Source organism: Branchiostoma lanceolatum, chromosome 15 (genome assembly GCF_035083965.1).
Source record: "Branchiostoma lanceolatum isolate klBraLanc5 chromosome 15, klBraLanc5.hap2, whole genome shotgun sequence".
Classification (NCBI taxonomy): Eukaryota; Metazoa; Chordata; class Leptocardii; order Amphioxiformes; family Branchiostomatidae; genus Branchiostoma; species Branchiostoma lanceolatum.
In genome coordinates, this window is record NC_089736.1 from 3810584 (window position 1) to 3836500 (window position 25917).

The 25917-nt window shown below is 40.7% G+C and overlaps 4 protein-coding genes across 4 annotated transcripts; 3 read left to right on the forward strand and 1 right to left on the reverse strand.

Moving 5' to 3' along the window:
• Nucleotides 1–367: 367 nt before the first annotated feature.
• Nucleotides 368–3654, reverse strand: LOC136420532 (octanoyl-[acyl-carrier-protein]:protein N-octanoyltransferase LIPT2, mitochondrial-like). Its single transcript, XM_066407467.1, has 4 exons — nt 3279–3654; nt 2771–2851; nt 2282–2412; nt 368–1818 (listed from the first exon to the last, which is right to left on the reverse strand). The coding sequence occupies exons 1-4, from the start codon at nt 3515–3517 to the stop codon at nt 1538–1540; spliced, it is 732 nt and encodes a 243-aa protein (XP_066263564.1). The 5' UTR covers nt 3518–3654; the 3' UTR covers nt 368–1537.
• A 217-nt stretch (nt 3655–3871) lies between these two features.
• LOC136420534 (diamine acetyltransferase 1-like) lies at nt 3872–6878 on the forward strand. The gene is made up of 6 exons (XM_066407469.1): nt 3872–4000; nt 4522–4597; nt 4969–5020; nt 5447–5626; nt 6067–6107; nt 6352–6878. The coding sequence occupies exons 2-6, from the start codon at nt 4526–4528 to the stop codon at nt 6517–6519; spliced, it is 513 nt and encodes a 170-aa protein (XP_066263566.1). The 5' UTR covers nt 3872–4000; nt 4522–4525; the 3' UTR covers nt 6520–6878.
• Nucleotides 6879–6999: 121 nt separating this feature from the next.
• Nucleotides 7000–10584, forward strand: LOC136420533 (diamine acetyltransferase 1-like). The gene is made up of 5 exons (XM_066407468.1): nt 7000–8118; nt 8596–8647; nt 9101–9292; nt 9948–9988; nt 10339–10584. The coding sequence occupies exons 1-5, from the start codon at nt 8047–8049 to the stop codon at nt 10504–10506; spliced, it is 525 nt and encodes a 174-aa protein (XP_066263565.1). The 5' UTR covers nt 7000–8046; the 3' UTR covers nt 10507–10584.
• A 1654-nt stretch (nt 10585–12238) lies between these two features.
• LOC136421048 (uncharacterized) lies at nt 12239–14876 on the forward strand. The gene is made up of 4 exons (XM_066408191.1): nt 12239–12545; nt 13145–13338; nt 13869–13988; nt 14816–14876. The coding sequence occupies exons 2-4, from the start codon at nt 13154–13156 to the stop codon at nt 14874–14876; spliced, it is 366 nt and encodes a 121-aa protein (XP_066264288.1). The 5' UTR covers nt 12239–12545; nt 13145–13153.
• Nucleotides 14877–25917: the final 11041 nt, after the last annotated feature.

Below are 25917 nucleotides of genomic sequence, written 5' to 3' on the forward strand. Positions count from 1 at the left end.
ATGTCACGTGGGACTGCTTGTGTAACACCTCCCTGTCCCACTAGAGGGTGTAACCTAGCCTCCACCAGACCTTCCTATGGGTGTACGATCGTAGAATTCAGCAAAAAAGTTCAATAATTGGCCAGGAGAGTCAGTCCACGGGAAGGTTAATATTTCCCCCTCGGTGCGCCTGCAAATGAAACCCTCCGGTGGCCAAACTCTCCTGGCAAATATTCTCCCCATAGCCGTCGTATGGCCGTCCAAGCTTTGACAGATTGCTCAGTGGATTTCATACATCAACACATTTTTCAACATTTTGTGTTCTTTGTTGCGAGACTCAAATCATACTTTTTAATGAGGGAAAACTTGAACAACAAGGAAGACAGGGTTTTCCTTCAAGAGCTTTTTATTACGGGTAACAAAACATCTCTGCTCAGTTGTTGCAAGGGCAATGCCATTTTCAGAAAACAGCATACAATAACCAAAATGTCAGCTACAGTAAAAAGGAGAGCTTCTACAGGACCCGTAATCTAACTTGACCATTATTTGCCAACACTTACCTTTACCGTATTTTCTTGATTAAAGTACGCACCCCAATTAAAATACGCACCCCTGATTTGGGGCTAGTTCCAGACAAATCTGCAGAACGTAAAGTCAAAAACCCCAAATAAAGTACGCACCCCTTCTCCACTGATCTTGAACAAATTTTGAACAGGATAAATTCAAATTTAAGGTGTTCCTCCTATTATCTCCAGGTCATTTTTCTTATATCAAGAACTTCTACATAATGCCATTCCTTAGATTCATAAAAGATTCTCTTGTTTACTCTGCCAGCATCGTCTCTGCAAACTTGAGGATTGCCTACGACAAGTTACAAACTTCGCAAATTCGCAGGTATTGAGCCATGCATTGTTGCACCGCAGCTAGGTTCTTGGTTTGATTAAGCAAGGGTTTGAGGTCCTTTTCCAATTTGTCCGGGCAATAATCTCAAATAAAGTACGCACGCTGACTTTAGCAATGACTTTTGAATTTTGACATGTTTAAAAAGTGCGTACTTTATTCGAGACAATACGGTATACAAAATATCACAAAGTTCAATGCAAAGCTTCTCAATTTATGCTGGCAACACCCAAATAGAAGGTAAAACATTTACCTCCCTGGCATGCCATGGTAGATACTTGAATATCTTTATACTAGTTCTCTCCTGCTACAAAGTATAACCAACTCTGTATATACTTTATAGAGGTAGTACTTTATAGAGGTAGGAGTACTTCCAGGTGTCAGTGGCTCTAAACCTTGTAGTCCTATGGCCACACCTGGGAAAGTCATGGCATTGAGGTCGCTAGAGTTCTGAAAAACTGCCATTTCATACCCTGGTTGCAAAGAGAAAGTAGTTGGTCCACTCAATAATAATACATTTGTATATACAGGTACAATGTACTTAGGTACTAGTCATTCCTATGTTTCAGAATACAATGAAACTGCACCCTTCTTCTGTGAGGAGCTTCTGAGCAGATAATGCTATTAAAAGCACATGGATCAAAAGCGCCCTCTTGTATCAGGCAGAAGTACTGCATCTTGCATCACCCTCACTCTTTCTGCCTGTTGGCACATCCTGGTTTTCATGTCGAATTTCTGAGCAGTCAAACTGCTCTGCGAATGATGCAACCATTGTGGGGATGGCGTCTTGGATTTTCACGTTCCGTCCGAGCTCCATGCTCAACGAGGTCACGCCCTTTCCCACAATGCCGCAGGGCACGATGTGGCGAAACCAGGTCATGTCAGGGTTACAGTTCAGCGCGAATCCGTGGGTCGTGATGAACCTGCTGCCATGGACACCTGGAATCAAGGGGAACAAGTACTGTAGGAGCATCCTCATTGAATAGTTTTCAACAAAGCTTACAGCTAGATGTGCAAAGGTTAGGTGTGACAGGTAATTCAAAGATGGAGTGTTATGCCTTAGGAAGGTTATATAGAGAACAGAATGTCTGATTTGGAATGGAAATGGAATAAATGAAAATACAGTTAATTTTACGATGCATTTTGAGTTGAAACTTTGATGTCGCTATGGGACTACCATGTTACCTTTACACACCTCTAAACTGAACTCTAACAAATACACAGTTCCTCTTACCTATATCTCAGATTTTCCTGCCCCCGACCCAGACACCCTACTTCCAAAAAGTAAAACATTGGCACCTGCTAGGGATTCGAACCCAGGACCTTCAGATTTTAAGTCAATTACTCACTAACCACTAACTACATTGCCATTGAACTTAAACATATATACAGTTCCTCTCACCTATAGCACAGATTTTCCTGTCGCCCACCCACACGCCTGTGTCAGGCGACATCTGTGCCTGGATACCGAATGATTGACAGGCGCGGATCACGCTCTTCTCCAGCTGACAGATGTACCACTTTATAGACTTCCTGAGAAGAGAAGATGAGGCAGTGAATTGCCAATGCACCGTCAAAGTTCTGTCTTCTACTTTCATAAAACATTAAGTGACAATTCTAGATCTCGAACCAATTTAGCTAGAATTGTTGAACTCATCTTGCACTGGTCGTGAAGGAGAAGACAGACGCTATGTACAGTATTTATAGGTTCATTGTACCAGGGAAATTCCCCTATCTCTTTTCAACAAGTACGGTGACTACGGCTTTATCTAACAATTTGCTCTATTACCTCTATATATATATGTTCTACCAACCTGATGAAATTATTTTCGGAAGTACTGCCTTTTACTTTCAAAAAAATATCAATGGCAGAAGGAGATGTTTTTCCCACCTGAAATGAGCCAGGTTCAGCACAGGATAGACCACCAGCTGTCCAGGGCCATGGTAGGTTATCAACCCTCCTCTGTTAGTCCTGGAACACAAATATATCATATACATTACACAATATATATTTAATTAGATGATATCAATTGCCGATATCACCTGACTGAATTTAACATGTCTTGTCCTGTACATACCCCTCTTGAAAATCAACTTTGAAAAGTTGAAGGGACATCCTAGCTGTCTAGAGATGAAATAAATGCCAATGTGACCACATACTAGATAATGTTTCCCAAGGATACAAACATTAGGAACCCTGTCTATATAGACCAGATCTTATCGGTTCCCATGTATCTTGGGGAGTTCTGACTGTCACTTTATACTTTCAAGTTTAATACGCACGGCATACTAGTATATTATACTAATAATAATAGTAGACTAGTGACAGCTCACGCGCGTCATCTAGCGGATTACCTAAGAACCTACCTACCTAAGAAATCTCTCGACTCGACCTTTACCTATGAAACTCGGCTCCTAACTTCGTCAGTCTGTCCTCTTCAGAGCTCGGAAGCTGCCCTTTCCTGTAGCCCGTGGTGTAAACCGGCTGATGCTCACACAACAGTAACGTGTCTCTCGCCGGCTCCTTCGTTTTCCCGGCCAGGTCGTCCAGATGTTGCCGCTGAAGTTTTTCCTGAGCACGCAGCCCCTCCGAGTATGAGATTCTCCCCAAATTCCTTACATACAGAACTCGATTCATGACTCAGATCATCAGCGGTTGGTCTCTAATAGTACAAAAAGCAGTGTACACATATAAACATCTGCAAAAAATTATAAAATTGAATTTTTTCATGGGCAAAACAGCAGACGCCCTATTTTTCGACTGGGAGCAGCCATCTTGGATTACAAAGCATGGTGGGAGGAATAGATTAAAGGGGTCATCCATTAATAGATTTTGTGAATCGGATTGAAAGTAGCTTAAATCGCTAAGATAGACTGTAATACAACACAATTATAAGTGGTTGTATTCAAAATGAAAAAAAAAGTTAGTGTTGTATTGTTTGCTTGATTATTTCGTAAATATAGATCCAAGAGCTATACTGTAATAGTGTGTAAATGGTTTTTCCCTACAAAGGGGTTAAAGGTCGTGATTCAGAAGTCGGCGGGAAGACATTTCGTGCAGGTCTTTAAACTTGACTCATGTTGTTTGAAGACTCCGGACTTGTTGCAGGCCTTTGCTAAGGTTTGTGGCTTATCGTTATGTAAGGAGCCTTCTAAAATACTGAATGTTCTGTGTCTTTTCATGTAAAATTGTACTTTGACCAAGTAACTTGAGTAAAGAGAGACCTCTTGACTATCACACAAGTATAGAAGTACCAAATCGTTGTTTTTGTCAGAATTTGTGTTTTTATCTTGCACCAGTCTTTCACAGAACGGTTTGTAATTTCACTGCTTCTTTTGTATCATAAGACAGGTCACAGGGCCAAAAACCAAGGAGGATATACATGTAGGGCACAATGAAAGCAAATGGGGGGCCATTTTAAGCGCTGATAAGATGGTTTTTGAAATGATATGGAGGTATAATCAACCGAAACCAAGGTTCCAATCTTTTGTGTTTATAAGGCCCGGGAGTATGCATATGGGAGTCCTCCGGGTAAACCAAATACCGGTATATATGTAGCACCCATGCTACTTTAATTTGATTAGTTACTCATTCAAATAATGCATTTTCCCCTTTGTTTACTGTTATTTTAACTGTTACAGAAATATGGCATCAGAGAATGTTGTTATACGTGCCGCCCGTCCAGAAGACTGTGGGGAAATCCTGCGCATGATAAAGGTAAGGAAGCAACATGTCAAAGAAAATAGTATATACAGTACTAGTACATACATGATACATTTGTATATGTAATGTTATCATTCAATTTTTGATATTGTTAGTCAGGCGTGATATCAATGATAGGTTTCTACAAAATCTGCTTTTCCCCCTTTCTTCTGAAGTTACGAGTACTTAGTACTTGTATGTAGCAAATGAACTCTTCCACTACATAAGTAATGTCTTTATGTATAATAGATACATGTATGTATACATGTCTGTATGAACCAAAGTTGAAATAGCTGAATGATACAAAATGCAATAGTCTAATTACTTTTCTTTCTAAGTACATGTACTAAGTGAGTAAGACATTTGATGGTTGTCTCTAACTGCAGGAGTTAGCAGTGTACGAAAAGATGCCTGAAAAAGCTACCCTGACTGAAGAAGGTATTGAAATACATTTTGGAACTTGTTCATTCTTTTTTTGGCAATATTCTATTGAATCTATTTGTATGAAAATCAGAATTGTATGCTCAGCTGTTTTTAGTTTCCCGTTATAATTAGCTTGAAGAGTGATTGAGTTATGGATTGTTGCACAAGAAGACAATAGCTAGTTAAGACAAGTCCTTCCCACACCAGACTGTCCATCTCCTTTTCTTCCCTTGGGCCACACAACTTTGTGCATTCACTACAGCTGAGGGCTAGTCCACTGGTGGTAATGGTGTGTGTTCAATGGCCATACTCTTTCCCAAATTCTGAGTGCTAAGCAGAGAAAGCAGAATGTACCATTTTTATGTATGTACTATACTATTGCTCCTGTTCATAGACGTTATAAACCTAGTAACATTTTACATGTAGTATCTATTGTTACAGCATTGCGAGACGATGCGTTTGGAGATCAGCCATACTACAGAGCACTTGTGGCAGAAGTGGGCTCAAATCTAAAGGACGGGACCAACCTGATTGGTTATGCCATGTACTACTTCTGCTACTGCCCCTGGCTAGGGAGGGGCATTTATCTAGAGGACTTCTATGTAGAGCCTGCACACAGAGGTACTAGTATGTGTGTTTTTGTTTTGAAGGAATAATCAAGTCTTAGACAATACAGAGTTAGATATTCAATTCATCTGAAGTACAGCCAGCAGGTACCCATCTGAGTATTGAGAATTAAAGAGACAATTAAAACTGGGCATTCTAAGGCCTCTTTAATGATGGGATGAAATTACTACATGTATCAGACAGGTCACAGTTGAAGGTTGAAGAAGGTGGCCACATGTGACCTAGTAGCATCCCTGGTCAATCTCATTCTGAAATTTATGCTTGTCTCCTCCCCAGTGTAAGAGGGTGCATGGTTAGAGCTTGAGGGCACAGTGCCCTCTTCCCGATTGTTTAGAAAAAAGACTTGCATTGTCTTGTGTAATATATGTGTTTATTCAGGGGTTATGATGTTGTTTGTTTCTTTACACAACACATGTGCGTTTCTTCCACCACAGGTCGAGGCATTGGGACTTCAATTATGAAGGAAGTAGCAAAGGTCAGATATCAGGAAATATTTTGTATGTTTTGTGTAGCAAGGAAGTACAAAACCACAATTTCGACAACTTTTGCTTGCTTTTGATGTGTTATTGATCAAGGAAACATATTTCTACACAGATAATCCTTGTCGACTTCCCTTTTTTAGGAAAATGTTTGTCAATACTTGCATTGCAACTCTGATAATATATAACTGAAAACAGTCTATTGTATTTACATAAATTGTACATCTTATCTTGTTGTAGATCGGATTGAAGCACAGATGTAACAAGATGCAGTGGGTCTGTCTGAACTGGAACGACGTCGCCATCGAGTTTTACAAGAAACATGGCGGCAAGGACGTCACTGTGGAGGAGAAATGGCACCTCTTCAGGATGGACCAACAGGAATTAGCAGCATTTGCGCGGGAATAACTTCATCTCCAAGCAGATGTGGGAAGGCAAAATGATTACTTTTTCCTAGCTCCTATTTCTGTGACAAACTGTGTCAGCTAGGAAAATGTAACAATTTTGACTGACCCACTGTCTGCTTGGAGAATAGGATATCTGCCATTCCTTTTTTAATTCCTCCTAGATAATACAAAAAATGCTTTCCAATTCCATTCTGCCAAAGATGATGTTAAGTTCAGGCATTGAGGTTAGATGATCATATTCAAGTAATACAGAATCTTGGTTCGTTGTTTGCATTATAATAATTTCCTTTCATTCTGATTTATAAGCTTGTACAATTCATTTATTGTTGAAATGTGGAATAAATAAAACTGTTGACCGAGCTTTGTTGATTTCATGTTCATAGAGTAGTATAACATGTACTCCAATTTTTTGTTACTCTATATATTTTTGCTAGTAAATGTTGCCTCTCTAGTGTGATAGGTATGTTACATTCATGGTCTCAAATGACCGACATTTTCCACGCACACCATGTCCACACTGCCCTTTTCTAGGGTCAGAAGTCCAAAACCTGAAAATGCCAAAAGGTTAATAATGTCTCTCCCGGGACGAAGAAGATAAGTAATGTTTCGGTGACAATTGGAAAAAGGGGCCCGGCCGGGTAGGTTACGTGCTGCCTTCTTTTCACGTTTGTCCTAGTTAAAACGCTCCATAACTGTTTTTGTAAAAGTCTTCTGAGTGTTCACAGAAACGCCAGCAACATGGCATGTAAAGATAAACGTGACAGATTCCCACTAGATGCTGATGTATCGGTGTTGATAGTATTGGTTGGGAGACACCTGCGCACACCCTTCACAAGTGGATGCTCTATTGTCGCAACAACATAATATATGTTGAATAGTAGCAAGAAAAACTGGTTGCACCACGTCACGTGAAAGAAATACTAGACAATAGCGGTAACTCATTTATCTCGCCCAGCAACGATCTAGGTTTTGATAGCAAACCTTTTTGTGTGCTGCTAGAAGAAGAAGAAGAACTTCGGAAGTTTATTGCGCGACAATTGTAGCTGATGTATGGCAACTTACGTACGTGAGAATTGAGCTATTACTAATTGTTTAAATGCCGGCGCCAGCCACAAAGCCCGCAACGGGCCGGGGGCTACATAAACAATCTTTATTGACACAACAAAAGTTCAGAGACTTTCACATATGACCCAGTTAGTAGTTCAAAGGGCGGGCCGGAATGTACCAAATGCATAAAAGGGGGGCTTATGGTATTTATTTGAAAATGATTGCTAAACATTTTGATCATCAAAATTGAACGAAATTAAATCCAAAGATTCAATGGAAAAAAAATGGATGAAGTCGTAGCAATAATGTAACTTGACCATTTTTTCCTGATCCCCATTGCCTACATCTGATACACCCGTTTGTAAATAGAACTGTCCATTTCAACCTCATTTTCAAGAGGTTACCAGATGCGTTCTACTAACTTCCAGGGCCTGCAGGAGGAGTGCAAGCATTCATTTCTGAATCCTTTCTCCCAGGTAAAATGGCATCTGAGGAGTTTATCATTCGTCCTGCCCGTCCCGACGACTGTGGAGAAATAGTGCGCATAATCAAGGTAATGTGCAACATATATAAGTTTAACTGATATGCCATAAGTCATTGCTAAGGCCTAGGAAAAAAACGTGTTTCCGGGTACCCACCCCACCCTGGCAAAACCTGCCGAACCCGGGAAGGAGATAGATATATAAAAGTTTCGATCTTAGTGATGCAAACTTTGCAGAATCGTTTTCCATATTTCTGTTGCAGTAGATCGAACGAAATCTAAAGAAAAGAAAAAAAAAGAATCCCTTCCTACCGACCCTATTTTTTTCAGGACATTAGTTAAACAGAAGCACAACATTAACTTTCCCCGGCCTAGTCAAAATATACAACATGCCTTTGATGTGTGTGTTTTTTTTCTTTACTGACTTTCAATTGTCCAAGTTCACCGCAGAATCAAGTCATAGCTAACCGGATGTTATCCAGAATGCAGATAAAAACTGAATTGATGCTTTGTTCATAACTTAACATCTGTGTGATTTGTTGAACCCAGGCCCTAGCTGAACACCAAGGATTGGGTGACAGAGAAACCGTCTCAGAAGAAGGTAGTAGGGAACTGTTAAAGTTTAAGCCAAGCTTATATTGGTACAACAATAGTGTGGCGTCGCGTGGCGTAATAGTCAGAAAGTTTGGCTCAGAACCAGTGGGTCCCGGGTTCGACATGCCCTCGGGAAAGGCACTTACTGTATACCAATAAAACCTCCTTGTGTATACTAATTTCGTCACTTGACCGTTGAGTGACGCCCACCGAGCTTCTTAAATCTGTCTAAAGTGTGTCATACACTGATTTGGTGTGACAAGGAAGGCACATATTCATTTTTACCATCTAGAACCGTATTTTAGTTTTCTTTAACTGTCGGATCTCGCAATCGTGAGTACCAACCAGACGTTTCTTACATTTCAAATCATTCTGTGATGTTGAATGCATATAGGTTAGATACGTTAAGTCATAACAATAACTTACATTAAACATATTCAATTTCAAATTTATGTTGCAGCCTTGCGGGAAGACGCGTTTAGGGATGACCCTTACTTCAGGGCGCTCGTAGCGGAGGTTCCAGGTACTGTAGTTGCAGCAAGTGGCGAAGCAGCCAAGCTCGTCGGCTATGCCATGTACTATTTCTGCTACTCTCCCTTCGTACGCAGAGTCATGTATCTGGAAGACTTCTACGTAGAGCCGTCGTACAGAGGTGAAACTTATTCAGTTTCTATGCTGAATTATATCTATATGGTATGAACGAGTTTAGACTTTATGGCAACTGGCAATCCACTGTTATATAGGCCAGGCAGGGTAATGCGTACCTGTTTAGCCATCCGCCAAGAAGGCTATTACAACTATAGAATATCAATGGGGAAACATTACTCAAACGTACATTACTTGAATAGTTTCATTTGGTTGGTAAATAATTGTATACTTTCAGTTCTTTAGGTCTTTACTATACAACCGAAAGTTCCGAATCTGCCTAGGTTTCGGTAACTCCTCAGCTACCTTCCATGGGACTATAGAGTGAGTTAGATGATATGCACCATATGAAAAATTGGCAAAGATACCGTAATATTACATTTAGCAATACTTCATCGAACGGTTATCTCTATGAGCTGTACCTAATTGCACAGTCATAAAGAGGTTTAACCCAGCGCCAAACATTTGTCGCCTGAAATTTGAATATTAAGAAAAAATCAGTAAAATGCAGCAAAGCGGCACGACCACTACAAATCTCATTTTTATGAATTTATTCATCGTACATTATTTAAAAATTCAGTGGTAACGCTGTGATTTCTAATGAAATAATCGTGGTTGTGCCTTTTATGTCCTCAACATTTACTGTATATTTCTGTCCTCAGGTCGTGGTGTTGGTACAACTCTTATGAAGAAAGTAGCAAAGGTTCGTTCAATTGGAACTTTCGACTGACTATTTTCTTCAGTCGTCTGCTTTCTGTACGTATGACGTCAGCAAAGGGTCACAGATCACACTATCCTGACTTTGCCTCGCCAATGTAATATTTTGTCATTTGAAAAAGGCAAAAAGACTTTCCTTACCATTTGAAAATTTCGTTTGTAGGCAACATATATAGATGTAATAGTTATAAAATGCATTTTTATTATACATATGTGATTAGTATGTGTGTTGTTATTGGCCTATCGAGGCCAGGCTCCCTTGCGGCCCGCCACCTGCAGTTGTTTGTATCTTTTGTATACTCAAAATTTGCAATGTAGTGACTCTTTTCTCTTCAGATCGGCGTGGAAAGCAACTGTAACAAGATGCAGTGGGTTTGTCTTAACTCGAACGACGTCGCCATCAAGTTTTACAAGAAACATGGCGGCAAGGACGTCACAGTGGAGGAGAAATGGCACCTCTTCAGGATGGACCGCGAGGACTTGATATCATTTACGAAGCTCTGAAGGAGGCATGCGTTTGCTCATACAGTTAGCCACTATTGCTGCATGTTGCATTTGTAGACTTCATTAAAATGACTATTCGATTTCTTTTGTTACCTTCGCAGATGTGTGTGTACGTGTGTGTTTGTGTTTGTGTGTGTGCGTGCGTGTGTGTGTGCGTGTGTGTGTGTGCGTGTGTGTGTTTGCGTGTGTGGTATTTTATATATGTCATACCGACCCAAGAAAACACACATTTCAATGCAGAATGCGCCAAAAGTTAAGGAAGTTTTGTGTCCTCGAATACAAAACTGTAACAACATTGATTCCAACCTCCGAATCCGGTATTCGAATTTTCGGCGGCGACGCAACCGGCGCGTTCGAAATACACTGTAAATATTTTATGGAAGCCCGTGTGATACAACTCCCGAATTCTATGTGATACGGGAAATTATCACCCGGTCCGGAACAACCGTATCAGGCCTAGGCATGACATAAACACATTTACAACACGCCAATGATAGCACGGTGCAATTGATAAAGCTTCTGACGGGATTTATAAATTCTAAACTTAAAACACACTTCCATTATTCTAACCACAGCATGAGATAGTTAACCACAGTTGTGTTAATCATCATCATAGCTTGTCATAATAATAATAATAATGGTTTATTGGTCAGAAATAACCTGTGCAATGGCAGCCAGTGCTGAATTGCTGCAGGGTTTACAATCATATAATACAGAACAGATACAAATTTGCTCCACACTTGCACTTTCGCAAGGGTCTGGGCGGCTGCCATTCGGGGCCAGCAGGTGACCTCAATATGATCTTCCCCAACCAAAGTCAGGTACCCATTCACGCCTGGGTGGAGCGAGGAAAGTCGTGTGAAATGCCTCTTCCAAGGGCATATCGGGGTTTCGAACCCGGGACCTCTTGGTTCTGGGCGAAACACTCTACCGATTGCGCCACACGATGTCACAACTGTCGCTGTAACTCTCCACCCAGCAGTTTCGTTGGCTTCTCGGAAGGTCAGTGTGTCTGTGCAGGTTGATGAAAGTCTGAAGCGGTGCATCAGATGTTGTAGGGTTTGGGGGTCCTCACCGCAGCTGCAGGCTGCACTGTTGGTCTTTCCCCACTGTGACAGTTGTGTCAATAGCGATTGCCCTAACTTGTAACATTGACCTTCGCAAGTAACGTGGACCTGTCGTGTCCAAACGGCTCCTGTCACTGTGAGTGTTCTTGGCGGATTTGAAGAGTGCGTGAAGGAATTTCAGTATCTCTAGTGCCTCGAGTGTTTATTCGTTCGCCTCGAGTGTTGTTCAGAGCAGAACGCTCCAGTGATCCCGGTTTCTGTGTGTTTGATACAAAATAACGTGTACTGATGACGTAATAATAAGGCGGCGTTACACCGAGCTTGTACCCAGAACGCAATGCGCCTCTGATGGAGTTTTGGTCAACGTTGCATTAGACTTAGTGAATGAATGAATGAATGAATGACGTAGTGAATGAATTAATGAATGAATAAATCATCTAATTTTGTCGCTGTACGGCCGCTCAGCAACGGCTGTCTGATAGAAAAAAGGGGGCCTGATGGGGTTTCAAGAAGTCATTTTTCTGGTTCGATAACTAGACTGCGCAACGAAGGTTAAATTAAATGAAGAACACTTTTTTCACCGCAAACTTTACCTAAGTCAAAAATTGTTGATACGGACTTGATATACGCGCAACTGCCCCCCTCCTTACATGACCACTTTCAACACGCCCTTGCTCTTACGCCACTGACCAATACTTACGTCAAGGACGTGTGACGTCACCCCGCTGAGTCAGGTGGTTGTTTTTGTGGTCCTGTGAATGAAGTGTTTTTAACGGGTCCTTCATATTATCATATCCGGTGTCGCCCGGATCGGACCCACTGGGCGTCAACAAACAACAACAGATTGTACAACTTACAAACTGGTGCTGGAGGGATTCTGCTGTGCGCTTCCCGATTTTTATCAACAATTTGTGTCTTCTTTCTGCGACTCTCTCATATCGAATCGAAGCTGAATCTCGTCCATATCAAAAGGTATTGTGTCAGTTGATATTTAATCATATTTGCTCTGAGACATGCTGCCTTATGCAATGATTTATAATTGTGATACCAGACTCCGAAATTGTAGTCTTGTAATGGTAACTCTAACCTTTCATATCAATTGACGGGAAAAATACTTTTCGGAACAAGACGCGTATATAGAGCTGTTCCAGAGTACACAAAAAAGGAAAGTGATCTCGAACCAGTTTAGCTCAAATGAACTCAATGAACAGATGAGCTAATCTTCCACAGGTCGTGACAGGAAGACAGACGCTATGTACAGTATTTACAGGTTCATTGTACCGGGGAAATTTCCCCAGCTCTTTTTGACAAGCACAATGAACAGTGGACCACGGCTTAACGTCCCGTCCTAAGGACTGCGACCCTTTCCTGTAGCGTGCATGTCGGTTGAGCGACACAGCCGGGATCGAACCCGGGGCTGCCCGTTGCCGCATACGCATTACGTTCCGGCGACGTGCTTTTTCTTGCTCGACTCTCGTGAAAATCAGTACCTATCTTCGTTAGGGACGTCCTCTCGGATCGGACGCCACATATCACAGCAACCTTTAAAATTCAGTTTTTCAATTGTTTAGCCACTAAAGATGCAGATGAGTCAGACGTTCAGCCTGGTTTCCATGGCAGCGCTGCTGTCGGCGTCCTTCTGTCTGATCGGCAGCGTGCAGCACCAGCCCTGGAGTCCTGGGAACGAGACCTGGGGGCCTGGGGACGTGCTGGACTGCTCCAACCACTTCGTTCTGCAGAGGGTCACGGACACAACCCACGGCAGGTGAAGAATAGGTTATACTGGTGATATATAAAGCTGGTCTACTGTTAGAGTTTCGGAACTAGACTCTGCCACAGGAAGAACACTGAGGAACAGTCACAACATCACTGTTCCCTATGCCAGAACTAAGAGATTGCAGCAATCTTTCCTGCATTGCGCCATCAGAACATTCAGTTTCCACTTACTTAGTATGTCGCATGACTTGAGTTGAAGTAATGTTGTGATTTTTTTAGCTGCTTTGTCTTTTTACATTGGTGATGGTACTCAATTCAGAGGGAACGCAGCTGTGTTCTCTCTGCCTATGTACATTTGATGAAGAAATGTGTAATGATAAATAAAATTCATATTGATAGAGTTGCTTACTTAGAATTGAAAGGTTCTGGGTTCCAATCCATAGCGAGAAATGATGAACAAATAAATACATGTGCGCTAATTGCAAGAATACGTAAACAAGTACGTAATCTAATTTTTTTTAAGCTATCCAAAATCACAGTCCGAATATCTCAGTATAATTCTTTTGCCCCTTTTTTTAGATATTACCAAGACACTGTCCTTCCCACGAGTGAAGTCTCGCCACAGCTGGCCCTCCGGACTGTACTGCTGCCCAAGCCGGTAGAGGTCGCTCCTGACGTCACAGGCTTCCAGTATGCCTGGCAAGTGTCAATTATCTGTTTGCTTAAAGGGGAGGTATTAAGAAATATGGGCTCCTATCTTAAGGTGATGATAATCTTAGGGTAGTAATTTGGTATTGTGGTTAGGGTTATTGACTTTGCGACTTAAGGTTCGGAGTTCGAATCCCTAGCAGGTCAAAGTAAGTGTTTTGACCTTGGGAAATGAACAAAATTCCTCCCTCTACTCGGGTGAAAATGAGACAATGTTCGTGAGCTGTGCTTTTTTGTCCAAAGGTCGTTAAATGTATGTGAATAAGATAATATGAGTTTAAATAGTGTGTCATCTGTCATTTGTACTACGACAAACGAAAAACCGTACATCGTGTGTGACTAAATGCTGCTTCAGGCGTACTCCGCATGTCAAGTAGGGTCAAACAAAAAGAGGTGCTGAAACACTTGTCATACTATCGCGCTGTACGGTATCTAAGTGAAGCTCGTGGCAACACCCTCTCTGCAGCAAAGGCTGTCAAGAACCCTTCACGGCACTTCAGACACTTGTGGGTTGGAGTGTTTATAAGATACTAGGAGCGAATACTGGGTGTGGTTGTTACCAATACCTAAGGTCAAGGTTTCTGAAGTTGCAATTGCAGTTTGGGGCCAGGTGGCGGTGTCCTTTACTGTACTCATTTGCATATTCGTGATCCCACAAATGAGACACTGACCTTTCTTTCGCGCACCAGACTTCGAGCTTCCTATCAAATGTAGATCAATAGTTACTTAGCTGCAGTATGTGTTATTACTTAAGTTTATCCATGTTCAAAAGGCGCATTCTCAGTATAAAACTGTTTTCAAACATTCTGTTTTAACAGGTCTGATGACGTCAGAGCAGCGACACGGTCGCAGCCGCAAAGGCTCACTGGACAGATATGACGCTACACCCTAAAACCGTCCGACCTTTAGTAGAGACACCTGTATCTATGGAGGTTTCATATTATAAATCATAGCAAGGTCTCAGCGTGTTGAAAGGGGAAATATCTAGCCACCTTTACTTCACATTATATAAGACCTATTTTCATTCATTCTTTTTAAGCCAGATCTTCAAGAAATAATCTAGTTAAAGATGCTCATGTTTAGTTTTTTTCTTATTGCAATATACAAAGTCATGTTTAGTTTTTTTCTTATTGCAATATACAAAGTAAAGATACACACATGTAATACACAGTGGTGGTGTGGTCAAGCAAACTGTATATTGTTACTGGCACCACATGGAAGATATACATTTTTTTAATAGTACAAACACATGTAGACAGGGACGGTATCGTCTTATGAATTTATACAACCGATTTGATGTAAACTAGAAAAATGCTAAAAAGACTTTGGTTAGGTGCAACTGAGGTACCTATAGCTGACAAGTAAAATGATTATGTTAGTTAAAGTGCTAAGAATAAGATTAAGTTTGTCGTTGCTTTTGCTTTATATTTCGCATTGTTTGCATTTGATTTGAATATGGTGATTATTGTTCTGTGTAATTTGTCGTTCTCTAGATTTTTGCTGATTTTACTTCTTTTGTATTTTGTTACGTTACAACATTTTTCTTGACAACGGGGTGATAATCCTTGAAACTTGTAAATAAAGTGCTTATTAACTTATAACCACGATTGTCCTCTGATGAATAAGGCACTCTTATTAAAATCCCGTCTGTTTTGTAATAGTTTGGTAATAATGCAATAAACTTATACTTCGAAAAGATATTTCATCTAGGTCACAATAATCCGATAAAAACACAACTTCTATGAAATATTCACTGGAAGTTGAGACATTTTTATGTCTCTAAACCACAAAAAATTCTAACAGCAGTAATTCCAACGCCAGAATCCCGTATTCGAACGTTTGACCGCGGCACACTCTGGTAGCGCGAAGTGCGTTCGAATGATTCTACGGATGGCCGTGTAAAAGTAGAAGCCCTTAATTTTGATAGCCCAAAATATGACTCGGTCCGGAACACCCGTATGACATAAAAATGACATTAAGATTGTGTTACCAGGAACTGTAATGCGATCCCTGTATAAAAATTTCGAAACTTTTCAAAATTCATGATCATTTATATTGCTATGGGGAGTAAAATGGTAAATGTTTAAATGCGATGACAGCATGGCAAGAGACAATTCGTACTATAGCCAGGTGTCACTGCGTCATAAGATGGATTTATTTGGCCGTGGCGTCGCGAGCTTGACAAATACCTATACACGGTTATACGTGTTGATTCATGGTGTGTTTGTGTGTGATGGGTTTCCCCAGGTTCATTCATATTTGTGCTGTTTGGACACGCGGCTCTTGTTTCCCTTCAACTTTCTATGTGCTACTCAAACTGCATAGAAATTTGTCAAAGGTAAAGATGAAGAGTAACTTTTTTTACTCGGGTTAGACCCCGAGGTGGCGCACTTTCTTGTTTTCGAATTGAAAAAAAATATCTCCATACTTTTGCACATTTGTAGTTGAAATGTTGCTTTATATGCTTCTTGACAGCACCCACAAAGTTATGAAACGCTCAGATATGGTTTTGACCGACCACGAGACGGAAACGCATAGTAGATAGTAGTGTTGCGTCCGCAGGCGATGTCCTTGGTACTGAAATGGGGGTCTGTAGAAAGTCCTTGTCGTGTGTGGGGGATATCACTGTATCAATCGGATAATCAGGTTAACTTTGCTAGTCTCGTGTCCAGAGTACCTGAAGATTGACATGACATAAGCCTAACAGTGCCCTGGGCACGAGACTGAGAAGGTCTCGAAACTGACCTTTTCAAATGACCTCAAGGCATTTAGTCTTAGAGCGCCAAAGTTTGATTTGAGAAGTGTCAAGATAAGGAAAGAAGATGCTTGTCCTGAAAGCTTGCTCCCAGAAACGCCATCTATCTAATAAGGTGACTCAAAGGTTATATTTCTTCGTTTAAATTAAGTTGGTTTGGAAGCTAAGGTAGCGCACCATCCCCAGGATTTGTGGGGAGGGGGGCAAAAATCTACAAAAAATAATTCTATTAGCTTTGACATGATAAGCTGCGTTGTGCTTCTGTAGCGAAAGTACGTAGACTTTTTAGCCCATTCTAAATCATACAGTGAAGATACTATAATTCTAAATAGCTTATGCAAGTTTTATTAAAACATGTTATAGATTGATTACACATGACAAATCATCATGTAGTATCCTCATGTATCGGTTGCTAAGGAAATAAGTTGCCTAGCAACCATTGCTATGTAATCATTCTATATTTCGGGGTAGAGGCTACGATCTGGTAGAATCTACACTGACACTGGTGCGATATCGATGTGATGTCAAACTCATAATCATTATAAGGCACACTCACTGATGATATGATAACGGTCGCCGCAGCATATGACGGAATTGTCACATTGGAACTGGACGAGATCTCACGAGAACACAGGAGAGCTGTGAGAGTAACTGAATCCGGGCCTCAGAGACTGGCAAACATCAAATTTCATATTGTAGGTCTGGTGTGATCTTCTTGGTCAGAGTATAGGTGTGTACTGTGTTTGTTTCCATTTGTCCATTTGTGTGACGCACATGGAACCATGGTTGCAAAGGTGTGGCTGCTACAATGGGGATATGGTTACTGTAATTCACTTTAAGTTCACAGTATCAAAATTTGATGGTGTAAGGAAAATGAACATTTTCACTGAACTCTAACTTCACGGTGGCAGCAAGTGATTTACGAAATTACAGAAAGGATGTGTGAAGGAATCGAAAATAGGTTTTTCACGGTGATGATAAGTTCACGGTCCAGCGGTGACAGTGAAAACAGGGAACATAAAGTTACAGTGAAAGAAACAAGAATTACAGTATCTATAGGTGTCACCAGCTTCATTTTATGATGCACGCTGAACCTTTTATCGAAATTGCATTTAATGAACACATGGATGGTCCTTTTGTGACCTATCACTTACACCAGTTTGCAGAGTCTGTTGCTCTTTTTCATGACCAGGGACATATAGAACAACAAGTTTCCTTAACGTCTCCATCCAAAAAGCGAAATGAAGAAATTTATGGAGTTAGTAGTGGGTAAGTGGAACTATGATATATAGATTGCTATACGTTGATGAAGGTTAGACATCCAGGTAGTAAGATAAGCCAAAAATAGTAACTCAAGCAACTGAATAAGATTTTGAAACAGTCAGACGTTTCAGACAGTATCCACTGTCTTTCGTCAGTGACTAACGATAGGACTGAGAACACCAGGTTTTATACCAAAACTCTGAATAGATATGTTAATGAGGTTAAGACAATTTAGGATGTCTTGACGTAGTCTTCAAAAGAAGATTAATTCAAGACAAAGTTGTAAGTACGTACTTGGTATAAAACCTGGTTTCCCAGTCCTATCCTTAGTCACTGACAAAAAACAGCGGATGCTGTCTGAAACGTCTGACTGTTTCAAAATTTTATCCTGGGTTGCTTGAGTAACTATTTTTGGCTTATAAATTACTATAGCCTGGAAACTAAATGATGTCCCCAGGGCCAGGCAATTTAAGCTTATTGTAATTTCAGAACAAAAGACACAGACTGTTTTGTCTGACAGTGTGCCTTTTGTTCTGAAATATCCAGGGCTTTGAGGACACCGTCAGGAAATTCCCAATATACTGTGACAATCTATTGTTGCCCTACAACCTCAGTGCCGCAAATTTGTTTCTCAGACTGGGTCACAAAGCATTATGGGCAATGGAGTGAAGTCTGCTATTTCCAACAGTCTGCCATCTCTGATGGCCTGACATGTCACAAGTTGTAATTGTAGATATTACTTCTTCCATATGTATTCAGCATTTTTCCAAGCTGCATTGGTGGAGGTGTTGTTGGTGTGTGTGTGTGTGTGTCTGTATGTGTGTGTGTGTGTGTGTATGTGTGTCTGTATGTGTGTGTGTGTGTGTGTGTGTGTGTCTGTATGTGTGTGTGTGTGTGTGTGTCTGTGTGTGTGTGTCTGTATGTGTGTGTGTGTGTGTGTGTGTGTGTGTGTGTGTGTGTGTGTATGTGTGTGTGTGTGTGTGCGCGTGCGTGTGTGTGTGTGTGTGTGTGTGTGTGTCTATATGTGTGCGAGTGCATGAGTCAGCAAAAGATTAAGGCTTTCCTATAGTGGCTTTCAGAAATACTGCAGCTGCTCCTGTGTTAAGTATGCTATGGTCATTATTTTTGACTTAAGTGAATACTTTTTTTCCTTTTTCTTCAGGGTTTTTCCTGGCTATACTGGCAGTGCATCACGTGGATTGCTCCCCCTGCAAGCCGTCTGTTGATCAAGTGTGTTCATGTAAGGATGGACTCCTAAGCAGCAGTGAGACATGTACTGTGTGTGCATGCTCGCAGGATGGGAACTACGGGAAATGCAAGAGTGAGTCTCTGCCTGACTTTTCTTCATTGGGTTGACAATACACTATAATTTTGAATGTGTGGTGTCAGTGTGGCTTAATGATTAGAGTGTTGGATTCCGGTCAGAACCAAAAGGCTACAGGTTTGATACGTACTCTGACATGCTACAATGTTGTGCCCTGTCCTTCCTACCATGACAGTGGAGTGACCCGCACCAAGCTACCCTGGGAGTCCAGACACCGTATATCGGCGCGCCACCGAGCACCGCACGCATGCCCAAGCTTTCCCGGCCCACCCTCCCGCTGCCCCCCGAAGACCGACCCCGCCCCAATCTCTCCTGTAAACCCAAACTCTGCTAGTCGATATACGGGTCTGGAGACGGGGCTCTTGTGGTCAGTTTCTAGCACAGATTCTGTGCTAGAACGTTCTTCGCGCTATTGGCCTGCCGGTACTCTATCCCCGCACAGCTTGGGTTTACAGCGGAGATTGGGGCGGGGTTGTTCTTCGGGGGTAGCACCAAGCTAATCTTTTTCAAGTGTGCTGAAAAACACATACAGATTTGGTGTGCCAACTAACTTCCAACATCTGCACTTTTGCCACCAAGAACGGAATTCATTTTTCTTTTACACTATAGATTAATTGTTTTGGTCTAAAACTTCCATTGCAGAATGAATTGTTGGAGTATGCCGCTCTCTCTTTCTCTCTCTCTCCAATTTTACGTCTTTTGTTTCCCATCATATGGGGGTTGCACGTGCTTGCACATGGGAGCCCCAGAACTCCTCATCAAGTGCAAGTCTTTTTTGTAGCAAGAGTTTTTACGGCTGGATGCCCTTCCTAACGCCAACCCAAACCATACTGTTGGGCTTAGGACATGGGAAATATGTGGCTTTCCTAAGGACACAACGTCTAGGTGCACGTCCGGACATGTCGGGGTAATCCACTGGGGATTGAACCTAGGTCTCATTGGTTCATAGCTGGATGCTCTGCCACTATGCCACACAGACGCCAATTGTACATTATCTCTTTCAAAGTGTCCTTCGCATTTCAGTGATAGCTACATGCCTTAGCAACCTGTCAAGGTTTATGCTAATCTACAGTGACAACTGCACATAGCATTGAAGCTTCGTGCAACACTACCTATAAGTTATAACACTCAGCTGAACACTTTCAGTACAGATTTCAGGCTTGAGAAGAGCAGCTTGGTTGTTTTTTCTGCTTGAGAAGCTCTGTAAAGAGAGATGAACAATTGAATTTGATGATTCTGCACTATACTATAGTGTATATTATTCATGTTGGGAAAAGGAAAGTGATCTCGATCCAGTTTAGCTCACTGAAGAGCTAATCTTCCACTGGTCGTGACAGAGAAAACAGACGCTATATTCAGTATTTCCAGGTTCATTGTACTGGGGAAATTCCCCTAGCTCTTTTCTACAAGCACAATGAACAGTGGACCAAGACTTAATGTCCCGTCCTATTAGGACAGTGACCCTTTTTGGTAGCGTGCATGTCGGTTGAGCAACACAGCTGGGATCGAACTCACGACTTCTAGTTCCAGAGGCAAGATCACTAACCACTGGACTAAGCAGCTACCGTTCAAACCTGGGCATTTCATCCTTGATTTCAGTTTGCATGGTAGAGATAGAAATATCATATTCAGTATTCAAATATAAGATCCCCCTTTGCAGATCTATGAGGTATTCCTAGAACAGAAAATTTTTTAATCATCATGTGAAGTCTAATCCATAACTATAAATCTTGAAATAGTCACGGTAGTTTTTTTTGTAATCATTTGTGTGAACTCTCCTCCCCAAATTCATGACACCGTGAATATTTTATCCAATGTGTGACTGATTTTTACTACAGAATTGTTTCAACCGTGAACTCAAAATCCAGCAAGAAAACATTTCCTCTTCTGCCACGGTATCAGGTCCCTGCAAAAAGAAATGAATTTACAGTTACTGTTACAGTTCTTACTTGTTACAGTACTGTCATTGCCTTTAAGTACCAGAGTTATGATCAGCCAAGGATTGATGTGTTAAAAAATTCCTATAGGAGCATCTTCACTAAGTAGCTTTAAAGAACGGTTGCAGTCAGATATGCAAAGACTAGTAGGTGTAACAGACCGTTCAGTGTAATATAACTAGCTGCTGCCGTGCTGCGTGCCTGCGAAGCTGGTGTGTTACGCCTAATGGCGGTTGTACCGGCTATATAGATACAGATACAGATACAGACAGTACTTTTACCAGTCTGTGTAAAATAGATGTAAACACTCATCCCAGGGAGGCAAAAATGTACAATAGAAATAAAGGTCTGTCTTATTCATCCATCCACCAAAAGAAACATGCTGTCAAGTTATCGCCCATTTTTGTCACAAATGAATGTGTGTAACATGATACAGTGAAAAAGCTTTTACCATATTGCCTGCTGCTCATTCTGTTGAACATAATCCTCACATTGCTACATTGTCAATACTACTGCAGGAATGGGATTATGTTATACATTTTTGTGTATACCTGCAAAATCGTGGGTTATTTTAGCATCATAAACAGTACCGTGATTGTATACATTTTTTTGTATACCTGCAAAATCGTGGGTTATTTCAGCATCATAAACAGTGTACCGTGATTGTATACATTTTTGTGTATACCTGCAAAATCGTGGGTTATTTCAGCATCATAAACAGTACCGTGATTGTATACATTTTTTTGTATACCTGCAAAATCGTGGGTTATTTCAGCATCATAAACAGTACCATGATTGTATAAATTTTTTTGTATACCTGCAAAATCGTGGGTTATTTCAGCATCATAAACAGTACCGTGATTGTATGCATTTTTGTGTATACCTGCAAAATCGTGGGTTATGATTTCAGCATCATAAACAGTACCATGATTGTATACATTTTTGTGTATACCTGCAAAATCGTGGGTTATTTTAGCATCATAAACAGCACCGTGATTGTATACATTTTTGTGTATACCTGCAAAATCGTGGGTTATTTCAGCATCATAAACAGCACCGTGATTGTATACATTTTTGTGTATACCTGCAAAATCGTGGGTTATTTTAGCATCATAAACAGTACCATGATTGTATACATTTTTGTGTATACCTGCAAAATCGTGGGTTATTTTAGCATCATAAACAGTACCATGATTGTATACATTTTTGTGTATACCTGCAAAATCGTGGGTTATTTTAGCATCATAAACAGTACCATGATTGTATACATTTTTGTGTATACCTGCAAAATCGTGGGTTATTTCAGCATCATAAACAGTACCGTGATTGTATACATTTTTGTGTATACCTGCAAAATCGTGGGTTATTTCAGCATCATAAACAGTACCATGATTGTATACATTTTTGTGTATACCTGCAAAATCGTGGGTTATTTTAGCATCATAAACAGTACCATGATTGTATACATTTTTGTGTATACCTGCAAAATCGTGGGTTATTTTAGCATCATAAACAGTACCATGATTGTATACATTTTTGTGTATACCTGCAAAATCGTGGGTTATTTTAGCATCATAAACAGTACCATGATTGTATACATTTTTGTGTATACCTGCAAAATCGTGGGTTATTTCAGCATCATAAACAGTACCATGATTGTATACATTTTTGTGTATACCTGCAAAATCGTGGGTTATTTCAGCATCATTAACAGTACCATCATGATTGTATACATTTTTGTGTATACCTGCAAAATCGTGGGTTATTTCAGCATTATAAACAGTACCATGATTGTATACATTTTTGTGTATACCTGCAAAATCGTGGGTTATTTCAGCATAATAAACAGTACCATGATTGTATACATTTTCGTGTATACCTGCAAAATCGTGGGTTATTTCAGCATAATAAACAGTGCCATGATTGCAGTTTCATTGGTACTGAAACGTCATCAAATTCAGAGGTGTACTTTTCATCATCAACTTTGTTTTGATACAAAGGTACACACAGAGAAACACCCACACCCACACACAAGTACTCACATACACAGACACACACATGCACACAAACACACACAAGTACACACACACATGCACACAAACACACACACAAGTGCACACGCACAAATGCACACATACACAAGCATACACACACACTCCAGATACACAGACACACACACACACTCACATACACACACACACAAGCATGCACACAGGCAGTAAATGATGAAGTGATATCTTTCTTATACCACAGCATCTCAGTGGTTGAACATTCCTGCCTCCTGGATCTTGGAAGAGAGTAGCGGCGCTTCCTCTGTGGATTTCGCTTCGAACGCCTTTGATGGTGACGCCTCCACAGTTTGGGAGCCCCTTGACCAACCACACAGATACCAACATTGGGTGACACTTGACCTGCAGACCAGCTTTACGATTCACCGAGTGACCATCACTAATAACGGTGACGGGGTCCACGACATTGTTAGCTTCATCTTGGAAAGGTGCTAACTTTCACACGTTCAATCTTTAACATTACACCAAAGGAGACAAGTCATGTTCTTGATTTTTCTCTGTGTGTGTATTTGCTTGTCAGGGCTAGAAATTCTTTTTTTGAAAATAGGTGCACTGGTGCACCCAACCTAAAAAATTAGGTGCACAGAAAATAATTTGGGTGCACCAAATAAAATAAAGTTGAATGATACCAAAACATAAGCTTGACGCTACAGCCTCTCTTAAGAACTTCAATCTGTGATTCTACCCAGATTTCAAATTTCAACCAAGCAATACATCAAATTAAGTACAAAGATTGTATTGCATTTACTGATACGTACATTTCAAGAATATTCTGTATGCTAGTGTACAAGAGAACCTTTACCCTAAAGAGTACAAAAATATCTAGGTGCACTGGTGCACCAACAGTCAAAAATTAGGTGCACAGTTCCAATTTTGGATGCACACAGGTGCACATGCACCCAGTATTTCGAGCCCTGCTTGTGTGTGTGATTGTGTCTGCATGTGTGTGTCTGTGTGTGTGTGGGGAGGTACATGTATATAGCGCAGCAGCAGCTTGTTAGTACTCAACAACCAGTCATTCTTAAACCTTCATATGTGATTCTGACTTTTATTTTTATGTTAAAGTTTTGCCACTAGTCCATATCTATGATGTGTGTATGTGTGCATATGCATGTGTATGTGAGTGTTTGTGCGTACATGTATGTGTGTGTGTGAGTGTGTGTGTGTGTGTGAGTGTATATGACATTGTGTGGTGTGTATGTGTGTGTGTAAATGTGTGTGTGGAAATATTACACACTTAGTATAACAGTTCCTGTGCTTTGGCTGTTTGTATAAGACACTGAATGATCTCTCACACTTAACCTTTGCGCATCTAGATGCAAGGATTCTAAGTGTTCATCACAAGTGTTTAAATCTGACTTCTGTTTTTATGTTAAAGTTCTGCCACCAGTCCATATGTCTGGACCACCGCCTACCGCTCAGATGCAGTGCTGCCTGAGATATTCGTGCCTCAACACTTCAAACTGCACTTTGTTGGGCGATACATGAGGCTTAAAGTCAACACCCAGAATGGAGTACGGCCGATTCTAAGGGAAGTGGCGCTCTATGGCAAAGGTATTTCTTACTTCTTTTTTTTACTGGGGTTTAGAGAAGTATTTTGTTGTGCTTTTACCCAAACCAGTCCAGAAGATAAGCAAGTATCTATAAAACATTTATCAAAAGCCACTACTAACATATGGCAAGGTATCTAATATTATATGATCTTCACATTTTGTCTGGGGTGTAAATAGACTGAACTTGAATGTGCTTACCCTAACCGTCAAGAAAATAAACTTAACACCATTGTTTGATTATTAAGTATCTAAAGTTGCATTTTACAATGTTAGTCTATGTCTAACGGTCAAAACCATAAACTTGAGGCAAGTTCAGGCAATTGTCAAGTAGTTATATTAAGTCTCGTTTTTCTTTCTTTTGAAAACAATATTTTTCTACTACATAATAAACTTGAAACCATGTTGGCTTGGCTTCGCTAATGAAGAAAACGTACAAATGGGAAAAAAACCCTATTCAAACAGGAGAAAGCAAATCCGCACTCAAAAAGGATCTCTTTCAAAAACATAAACCCAATCATAGCTTATAAGGATCTTTGCTGTCACCTGTCCTTAGTGCTGAAGGACCTTCCCAGTCCCCTGTTCATTTAATGTTAGCAACAGTACAATACCCTTTGCATGGTTTTATGATTTTGGTAACTTCGGTTCTTTCTTTCTTTTTTTCTGTCAGGATGCTGTTCAATTCAATTAGTCATGGTTAGTAACAGTTCCATCTTCTTCTTTTTCTTCTCCTTCTTCTTTACTGCTTAGCCTCATATCTGAGAGTACTATACTGACAGTAATATTGCCTAACAGTGATATATTTCTACATTGTTATTTGTCTGTTTGTTATAGAGAACACAGGTGACCCCGAGGCATTGTCGTGTCCTGTCCTGAATACTGGCTGCATCATAAGCGACACCGCTGTAGAAACAGCGCCCCCTGGCGGCCAGGACTGTTATGTCACCGCCGATATTTATGAAGGATTGCAAAGGTAAGTACTTAAGCCCCTATCTCACTGAACCCGCAGCACGTTTGCATTG